This window comes from Syngnathus acus, chromosome 5, assembly GCF_901709675.1.
Source record: "Syngnathus acus chromosome 5, fSynAcu1.2, whole genome shotgun sequence".
Lineage (NCBI taxonomy): Eukaryota > Metazoa > Chordata > Actinopteri > Syngnathiformes > Syngnathidae > Syngnathus > Syngnathus acus.
This window is the reverse complement of record NC_051091.1, coordinates 2,740,879-2,750,876: the sequence shown is the minus strand read 5'-3', so window position 1 is coordinate 2,750,876 and position 9,998 is coordinate 2,740,879. Positions and strand designations below refer to the sequence as shown.

The 9,998-nt window shown below is 45.1% G+C and overlaps 1 protein-coding gene and 1 long non-coding RNA gene across 4 annotated transcripts in view; one reads left to right on the top strand and one right to left on the bottom strand.

The window, feature by feature from the left end:
• The window catches only part of arhgef10la (Rho guanine nucleotide exchange factor (GEF) 10-like a), a 62,068-nt gene that overhangs the window by 22,888 nt on the left and 29,182 nt on the right, over nucleotides 1-9,998 (bottom strand). For all 3 annotated transcript variants that reach the window (XR_005097953.1, XM_037251392.1, XM_037251393.1), the window contains one exon: nucleotides 5,587-5,687. Coding sequence is in view for 2 of the 3 variants with exons in the window: in XM_037251392.1 (XP_037107287.1) it covers nucleotides 5,587-5,687 (101 nt within the window). In the remaining variant the exon portion in view is untranslated. The remainder of the gene's footprint in view (nucleotides 1-5,586; nucleotides 5,688-9,998) is intronic.
• Nucleotides 5,613-7,650, top strand: LOC119122810. Its single transcript, XR_005097955.1, has 2 exons — nucleotides 5,613-5,715; nucleotides 7,172-7,650. It is a non-coding gene; the product is annotated as an uncharacterized LOC119122810 (long non-coding RNA).

Here is a 9,998-nt window from a genome sequence, read left to right as displayed (position 1 = left end):
ATTAGAATTCAATGGATGCATTATTTAATGTTATTTGTATTAATATTTTATAGAAAGAAGAGCGCAGCCAAGGACACACGGCTAACCTTTGGACACTCACTCGAAAAATCAGCATTTTCTTAATTGGGGGGACACACGCACATACTTTGGCCTTAATTGAACAAAATGCCCCCAATTAACTTAATGTGGAATTTGTCTGCAAAAGTAGTCAAAGTCAAGGTTATGCTCGCGCGTGCGTGCGCATAGACACACACACACACACACACACACACACACACACACACACACACACACACACACACACACACACACACACACACACACACACACACACACACACACACACACACACACACACACACACACACACACACACACACACACACACACACACACACACACACACACACACACACACACACACACACACACACACACACACACACACACACACACACACACACACACACACACACACACACACACGTGAGCCACGGAATTTCCATTATACGCTGTGCAATACAGGTTCTAATTGAATGTACCACAGACTAAGTTGGAATTTTCTTTTTGTGACTTATACTAAGGTGCGACTTTTAAATATTAAAATTAGAGCTCGGATTGGAAGAAGAAGACGAAAAAGAAGAAGTCTTGGTCCACGGAGACTTATGTGAGACCTAAGTAAGTGGACGTGGTGGAAAACTGAATGTTAATGATGGTAAGCGCACCTCCAATTGAAAGCTTTTGCTGATAAAGATTAATTTGCACAGCAGAATTTTTCTGTTAGTCCCCCCCTCCCTGCTTCGCGTCGACACCGCCCCCATGACACAAAGGCCAAAGATATGGACTCATTAAATACACCAGTGCAATTGATATTTCAGCACGGATCAATGCGAGTGCGGGATCTGTTAATTAAATCTTTGATAATGTTTACTCATCATAAACAGTTGCCACGTTTGAGCACGGCGAGATGGATGGGGGGGTACAAATGGGGAGGCCGCACGCATAAGATAATCGCAGCCGTTTGACAAGGCTTGATTTCAAGGCTGTGCAAACATCCTTCAAGCGCACGGGCGCTGAAAGCCTCTTTTGTTCTGCCGCCTTTAATGCTCGGAAGGACAAAAAAAAAAGTTGGGGAATGAGTCGATTCATCGAGCAGATATGCGTCAACTCAACAAAAGAGGACAGATGAGCGTTATATGCGAGGTTAAGCCGATGTTTGAACTCGCGCAGTCGCTATGGTAACCTGGCAATCTGAACATAACGACGCAGATGACAAGAGACCTCGAAGGCAGCGTGGGTGCCGTGGATTTGGCGGATGTAGGCATGGGGCAGGTTATTGCCGAGTGAAATTAAGAAAGAGTGTGCCAGCGTGTGTACGCCCGAAAACAGGTCATACGCAGCGCTCCCCAACATTTTAGCACCACGGACCAGATTTTTGTCAGACAATATTTTCACGGACCAGTGTTTGATGACGTCATGATTTTTGCGACAAAAACCTCTCAAAGCAATTCTAGAAAATACAAATCAAATCAAAATCAAATGTCAAAACATCAATAAATCAAATAATCACCGACTGCACATTGCTTCAGAAGTTTTCTACGCAAAAATCGTGCACGTTTGAGCTACAATCCCATTTCCGCAAAAGAGACCAACCTTTTTCTTTACAGCCAATCACATAGTGTGACGTCTTCAAAAGTTCAACAAAATAAAATGATACAACCGGCATAAAAACAATGGGATGGTGGTGCCGAAAGAAAGGAGACAGGTGTGTCGCAAAAAACTGTGCTGAACAAACCCGTAAAAAGAGAAATAGAAAGAACACACAGCACTGTCCCAACACACCCTTCAACCCTTGGTTCTGTATGCGAACACCTATGCAACTTTACTCGCAGCGTCCTCATAACATCGCGCCAACAACATGAGTAATGCTATGTTTTGTTCATGCCACGAGGTATAGGAGAGAATCCAGTCCATGTTTCAAAATAAACGATTGGTCAGACTCAGATAAATCGAACGGAAATAATGCAAGTTATTTATACTTTCCAGTGCGACCCGGTACCAAATGATTCGCGGCCCGGGGGTTGGAGACCGCTGCCGTAGAGCACGAGTAGGCAACTCTGGTCCTCGAGGGTCTTGCATGTTTTCAATGTCTAATTGATATTTTTAAAACTTGAAAAATGTATCACAAAATATGTTGCGGAACAAATCCATATTTTAAAAACTTTTAAATGTGACACCACAAGTGAGAAAAAAAACTGAAATATATTGAGGGGAAAAATGAAAAGGATAGCCAAAAATGCACAAAGCCCATTTGCATAGATATTCACACTTAGCACTTGCGGCAATTTGGCTTTCACTACAACACTCGTCTTTTGGGGTCGAGCTTGATGTGGCAATATTAGCTCCGCTGCTCTTGGCAAAAACACTCCAAATCTGCCCACATAGCGACGGCATCTACTCTATTTTGCCAGGATATGGAAAGTCGTATTTTTCCAAGATCAACTCGTAATGTTATGTGATATTAAAGTTTACCAAGGGAAGAAAATAGTACATTTCAAAAATACAACTGTATTCTCAATATATGACACCTTTCAGTCTGGAAAGGTCACCTTGGGACTATATTCTCTCCAAAAATGTTTTTGTTCTTAAAAAAAGAGAAAAATTATTACTTCTGTAACAATTTCCCTTGAGATTCATCTGTTGTGATCATATCAGATCTTTTCAAGCTTTGCTATGGAGGATTCTAGAGATACAACTCATTTGGAGGGTGCTTGGTTATGCAATATTGCGGTCTATAAAAGCAGGCAGCCGCGGGCGAGCCCCCCCCCCTCCGACCCCTCCGTTCCCCACAGCGAGGCTGATTGCATGTCTCAATCATCCCAACAGCCCCCGTCTCTTGTTTCCCCTCCCATAATGCCTCAGCCTCACCGCCGAGACCTAGACCCCAGCTCGGCGGGGAAGCCATTAATTACGCAAGTGGCAAAGCCCGTTAATTAGGCAACGCCTCAGGCTAGTTCATAAAGAGCCCTGGCAAACAGCGGTGGAGAAGTGCGTTAACGCCGTCACGTCAGCTTATACCACAATCAAAAGGCTGCACTTAAAGGCACACCATATTGGTTTGGGAAACCAAAAAAAGTCACTGTAACATTATTCGCATTTTGATCATTGAATTGAGTGATATGCAGTACTTGAATAGAATACGTCCTCAAATTCATCCAAATAAGAAGCGAGCGTCCTATTTTTGTTTTTGTTTTGTTCTTGACACCATTTTGTTTTTGCCATTGAATGTGGGCAGAGCAAAGTTTTGTCTTCATTTGAAAGAGTTAAGAAAATTAACCAAGACGACAGGTTGTAACATTTCATAATTAAACAGTCACGACGTTCGGATGGCGGCTAATGTCGTTAAATGACAACTTAGCCAGAAGCCTGCCGCAGGGGGTGCGGCAATCTGCTGTTAATGGCCCGCAGCGCTGATATAACCTTTGACCACAGTTTCTTGAGGCAACTTTCTGCCGTTCAGATGCGTGATGGATGAAAGTCACCCACAAAGATTTGAGGATCAATTGCGGCGCTGGTAAAAAACAAAACAAAAAGCAAATCTATCAAGCAGATTGTCGAACAAGCGACGACGGCGAGGAAAGCGCTGTGACGGCACACCAGCCGTGAAATTGAATCAACCACTCCCTGATTGTAATTACACTTGCTTAAATGAAAAGGCAACGTGTGGGCGTGATACAATTAACGCCGAGATGACCAAAGCGGCGCTGATTGACGTTCAAGAGGGCTTCTTGTCATTTCCTGGATACTTGAAACCTCTTTGAGACGCTGTTGGGAAAAATATACTTTTTATCATTGGATTCTATGAATCTACTTATGTGTTCAAGATCTTCCACAGGATGTGACAGTTTGACCTCGTGATAATGACTTGGGAGCATATGGCTGGCTAAGGAGCACATGACTGGAGTCATGAGTCGCGCTATACAATAAACTCCTTAGTTGGCTATACATGAACAGATCATGAGGTTGTTATGGGATGGCTGAAGCAGACAAACGTCTTATTTAAGTAGAAGTCATGAGTACGCCACAGATGTATGCATCCCAGGGGCACTAAGACGACGACATCATGAGACGACCATACTGCTCTTTCTATAATAGCATCCCTGTTGTTCTGTGGTCATGAGATGTAATTATGAGATGTCCTTCCTGTTTAAGAAACGATGCATTCACGTAGACTCCCCCCATTGTTGTTCCTCAATAAAAGGCACGACCAAACTGGAGGAAGAGCGCGAATCTCAGCCACACTTGCGACTTGGTTCGCGCCCTTCTGCAGAAGTCGCTTGCCATCGAAGACATCTCCTGCCTCTGTGAGATTCTTTTCAGATAAATATTGTGAACCCAACAGACGCATTTCCTACATGATTCAAAATTGCCGTAAATAGTAATTGCAGACTACTTCTGTCGCATTTTGAAAAAAAAAATAACATCTCAACTATGAAGACTGAGGCCAGAAAGTTAACAATCCATGCTTTGTATTTTGTCCAGGGCCTTTGTCTCGATTTTACATCTTCTCGTCGACTCTTGCTTTTAATTGGAATTTGTTTGCAACATATTTACCAGGTGTGTGAATGGCGCTTAGCAAATGAACCTGCCTGCCTTGCCTTACTGAGTGACATTGAAGTTTAAAAGCAGCTGCTGGAGCAATATAAAAACTCATTTGGTTGTCATTTTATGAAAGGCATCTGCCTTTTATTTCCTGACCACAAGGGCGGCACGCTTGACTGGCGGTTAGCACGTTTGTCTCGCACGCTTCTGAGGTCGACAGCGTACCCGGGTTTGCTCAGCGGTTCAGAAAACGGGTGGACAATTAACAGCATGAAATGGCAACTTTATTCTAATAAGATTACGACGTTTTTAGCCTGGAAAAAACATCTGTGATGAAAAGTACTTTGGACATAAGTCATTATTCTCATAAGACTAACTTTTTTCCCCAGCGAAATATGAATTTGTTTTTTGCAACACTACAACTTTTTCATTCCCTTGATTGCTTAAGTGGTGCCCGGAAAGTTTGTATCCACGGCTACCTGAAATGATTTTGCCGTGACCGTGCAGTTATTTTGACACGATTCTGGCATCATTTTGTCTCCAACTATCCCCCGTAGCCACACGCTGTGCTGACGCCAGCGCCCCCGTCGAGCCGCCTGCTGCTGGCCTGATAAAAAGGTGGGAGCCGCGGGGAGCGGGGGGCCGCGACTCGCCCGAGCGCTCCACCGGAGAGCTTGCAGATGTGCTGCAGTGAGTCAAGAGCCTGTGGCTGCCACCCGAGGTTGGCATTGTGCATCGGGGGCAGGGGGTGTATTACTTTGCCACCATTTTGTTGCATCTTGGTGTCAAGGAACTATGTTGACATGAGTGAAGGCTTTTCAATTCCATTTTCAATGTCACCATCTCATGGCAATTCAAATCTTTCATTTTGGGGTAGGCATCAAATCCTGCCTGATTATTGTTATTTGGAGCATTATATCTCATAAGTAGGTTGCATCATATGAAAAAGAAATCTTTCATGCGTGTGTGTGCGCTTCCACCTACGTTGCGCAATCTTGGCCAAGTGCAGCCGGTTGACCCAGGAGATTTTGCTGAGCGGGTTTGGCGTGTTGAAGACCACCATGAAGCTGACGGGACGACCGGACCTTCAGGAGAACAACGACAACAAGACGGGTGATTTTTATTCACATTTGGAAGAGACCTGATTGCCAGGTGCTTTTTTCACTTTTAAAGCTGCCATGGCACATATCGCCCAAAAACGCAAGTGCGAAGTTGTGACCGTACAGTAAATCCAGCCTAAAGGCAGCAGCAACTGTCACTTAAGATACTTTTTATAAGACCTTGTAGAGGCGTTGACTTGTTTATTGGGGGCCCTGTCGCCTGGGGCATATTTAAAACAAGTTGGCGTGGGTTGTGACTGCCAACTGATTAGAGCATGACCTCGGCGGGACTGGGGGAACCTCCGGCGGTGGCTCACACGTTAAGTGCGCAGTTGAAAGAAAAAGGCTTCAAGGTATGTCAGAGTAATGGGGGACGGCGGGGGGGGGGGGGGCACTTGATTTTGTGGGCAACATATGAGACAACCTGGATTAGGGATCAGGGGCAGACTTTCAATCTTTCCGTTCCATCTTTGGCAATTTGAAAGGCTTTTCATTGATTGGCCGCTTTTGCCATCTCCCCAAACTTGGCAAAGGTTGCATCAGGCCGACAGCAGTGCACGTGCGGACTTGTTCATGAATGAAGTGAACCTATTTGTAAATGGAGCACCAGGACATCTTCAAGAAACCAAACTTGAGCGGATGGAATTGGACAGTACATTAAAAAATAGGTAGAACTTTCTCGATTATAAGATGATCTTTTTTTTAACCCTTAAGTGCAAAGGGACAGCCACATATGGATTTTGATTTGTAAATGTTTTGTTTTTGTTTTGGGAGATCCGAATAAATGAAAAGATGTTGCCCCTCGTGACGTCATGAGTTTGGGGGTCTGCCAAGTAGCTAAGCGCAGCTCAGACGGCCGAAGGTGGCTGCATGCGAACTCACTGAGAAAAGTGCAGGTATCTATAGGTAATAGAGAGATAACCGGGGTCCTGGACCACACTTGGCTGTCTTATTGATTTTTAAAGGGACACAAGATGCTGCCGTTAGATGAGGTCAGAGAAGCGTGTTCCCTTGCTATCGATCATTCTTTCTTCATTGAAGAAAAAAAAGAAAATCACAAGCATTGTGTCGCTTTCAAAGCTTTTGTTCTCGGTGCCGGCAGCTGGCTGAGAAAATCAACAACATTTCTATTCGGAGACACTCTCATTCCATGTGCATGTCCAAGCAAGAAACTTAAAGTTTATACTTGGAAATAAACAGAAACAAATGAGTAGGAATAATCCATCGCCGAGCAAAATGTACAGATGGCGCCGGTACCCGCCACAGATCAGAAGATTTCACAGGACGACAACGGCCAGCGTGTTGGCACAACATCCGAGCCGCGCTGGATGACAGACGCTCATAAGAAACAATCGCTCATTAATCTGTCTGTCGGGCATTCATGCCGTAACCGGGACAAACTGCTAATGGAAGACGAGCCATACATTAATAATGCACTCTCTGTAACTGCGTGATTTTCTTTTCGACAGATGGATTGACAAGCAGCCAAAGAGCGAGCTGGCAAACTCGACGTGGGCCAAAACAAGACAAAAAGAGCTCTTGATGTTTCCGCTGTGATTTTGCCGCGTCTCGAACTTGAAGACAAACACCTCCACCAAATGTTGGCCTACCTTTGGCTGCAAAAAGCTCTGCTGTGAGCAGCAGTGCACCGCGGCTGAGGTTGTTTTTCAGGAAAACCGTAAACCATTAACAGGTTTTTCTTTTCAACTACCGACATGTACAACGATTTGTAATTAAGGATGGAATTATAATATTGTTTCTTTTATATACCAATTAGGTGCAAAAACAAAACTCAAACCAAGGTTAAGCATCTCAGATTTGCGTATTGTTTGTTTGCCAGGACATTACGCCGTCAGGCAGTTTCCGAGTAATAGCATGTCCCTTGTTTCAATTATTTTGGTGCTTTGATAAACATCAAACCAAGTCCGCTTTGTACAGCGAAAATACATTTAAAAGTTTCACCGAAAAAGCTTTTTGGTCTGAGCACGCCAAAGTGCCCATGCGAATGATCAGAATGGTACCAGCCGGAAATAAACTCTGTTCCCCTGCAAAAAGACATAAATGCACTAAAATCACCTCGTCCTTTTGTGGCAAAAAGCTGGACATCACAAGGACGACTTTGATGGCAAGAAGAAAGCCAAAAGGAGAGATTTTTTTTTTGTGCGAGGCCGACAGGTGTTGGAAAAAAAAGTACATTTTTCATTTCATGGGACTTTAAGTTTAATACACAGAATTTTCTGTCAGCAGGGCAACCGCTGCATGCTTGTCACTCTAAAGTGCCCGAGTGCGGGCGGGTCGTCGTCATTCATGGCAGCTTGTGACGCATGGGAATTGGCCCAAGGTGAAGGCACACATGCACGAGTGTGCAGGCACACAAGCACGTGTGTGTCTGTGTGCGTGTGTGAGTTGCATTTCATCATGAGCTAGGAGCCCAACTTGACCTTGCAGGTCCAAGTCACGTAGCGGCTCTCTTGCTTGTAACGCCAACAACAAAAATCGAGTGAGTGAGCAGATGGTCGTGGCCATGAAGAGATGTGCGTGTGTGTGTGCATGTGTGCGTGTGTAATTAAAGTTTGAAAGTGTTTTTGGAGCCATGGAATTATGATGGTGCACCGAGAAGCCTCCGATTCCATGGCCCGGTCCGTGTCTTTTTTCAGGAGCGTGACATCTTTAACTGGTGTTTAATGGCGTTGGAGCACAAGTGACCGGCGAGGCCACAGCACTCAGCGCTCATCATTTTCTCACACAGCCTTCTGACCTCTGAAAGCGAATGCCTTTTTTCTTTTTTTTTTTTTAACTTTAGGTGTCTGTCATCTATTTTTAACACTTAAGTGTACCATCAAGGGAAATTGAAACCGGTTAGCTATCTTTTGTCGATTCCCGCATCTCCATTGCTAATTAATTTTTGTCATCTATCTATTTATTTATTCGGCACCAGTATCAACATACTGAACGATTCAAAAAGCGGTACCAGAAGATGACGATGCAACGGACAAGCACAAGTGTCATTCACACCATTTGCTGTCTAAATATAGCCAAGGCAGTTTGTGAAAGACGGAGAAGGAGACGGAAGGGGGCGTGTGAGGGAAACGCAACTGCTCGCTCAGTTGGATTCTTTTTCACAACAGCTCGAGCCCACAGGGCCTGCGATGTGATAACGCGGCCTCTGATTGGATGATTGACAGCCGCAGTGCATGCGCGCCGCACTGGCAGAAGAGATGAAGGCGCTGGGAGGAGGTAGGGGAGGCAGAGCAGGAGGAGAAGATGGAGAGGGCGGAAGGATCCAGCTGATTTATGGCGGCAGGTGAGCGGCGAGGCGCAGGCGTGACACCGATGCACAAGGACACGGCCACACCGGGACGGACGCACGAGAGAGCGGCAGGCCGACATTTGCTCGCTCAGTGAGAGTCTGCTCATCAAGAAGACGCCATCATCAGAGCGGAAACATGCTGCGTAAGAGTGTCAACGTGGATTAAAGGGGACATATTATGGAAAAATGTCTTTATAATTGCTTGGATACAGTAAATTCTGGCTCTGGAACGCGCCCTGCCACAGAGAAAGGCATTTTCAGCCTTGGAGGCAGCGCGAATGACCACACACATTGTTAAAGTTTGATGATGCTGCGAGTTTATGATACATACTCCCAATCATAATTGAGCTCAATGGGAAATATTTTCAGTCAGTCAGCATTAAAAAGGAGTAACAGTGATTCTGTGGGTAAGATAACGGCTGTCTTATGTCTGTCCACCTTTCACGCCATTCGTCAAATCTTTATAACTGCCCGTCAAAATGCTGCGCCCGCTTCGTTTTATGTTTGCGGAGGCGATTGGATGAATAACAGTAGCGTGGCAAAGCTTCCGAGTCGGAGGCGGCTTGAAGTTGCGGCGCTCTTTGGACTGACGGCAGCCTGCAGCCATTGACCTGCTGGCACCGGCCCTGAATTATTTTCTGCCTCCTCCACTCTGCTATGAAATGTTAATGCAAGAACTCGCATTGAATGTTTGGGCAGGGGCTAAATGTCACTACCCCCCCCATCTCCATTTTGGGGTCGCCGCATAATGCATGTGGATTAGCGCCCACTTTTTTTGAATAATGCATCGTCGGCGAAAACACGGCGCGACTTGATCTTTGACCTCATCTCCCTCAAGTAATGCTTACAAAACCTGCACTTGCATTGATTTTTATTGGGTGGCCGACCGGGAGAGAAATGCTGGCGGCTATTTTATTGGCTGTCAAGTTAATGCAAACTAACTCGATAAACTGCTTTAGACAAATACAGAGTGAAAAGCAACCTTT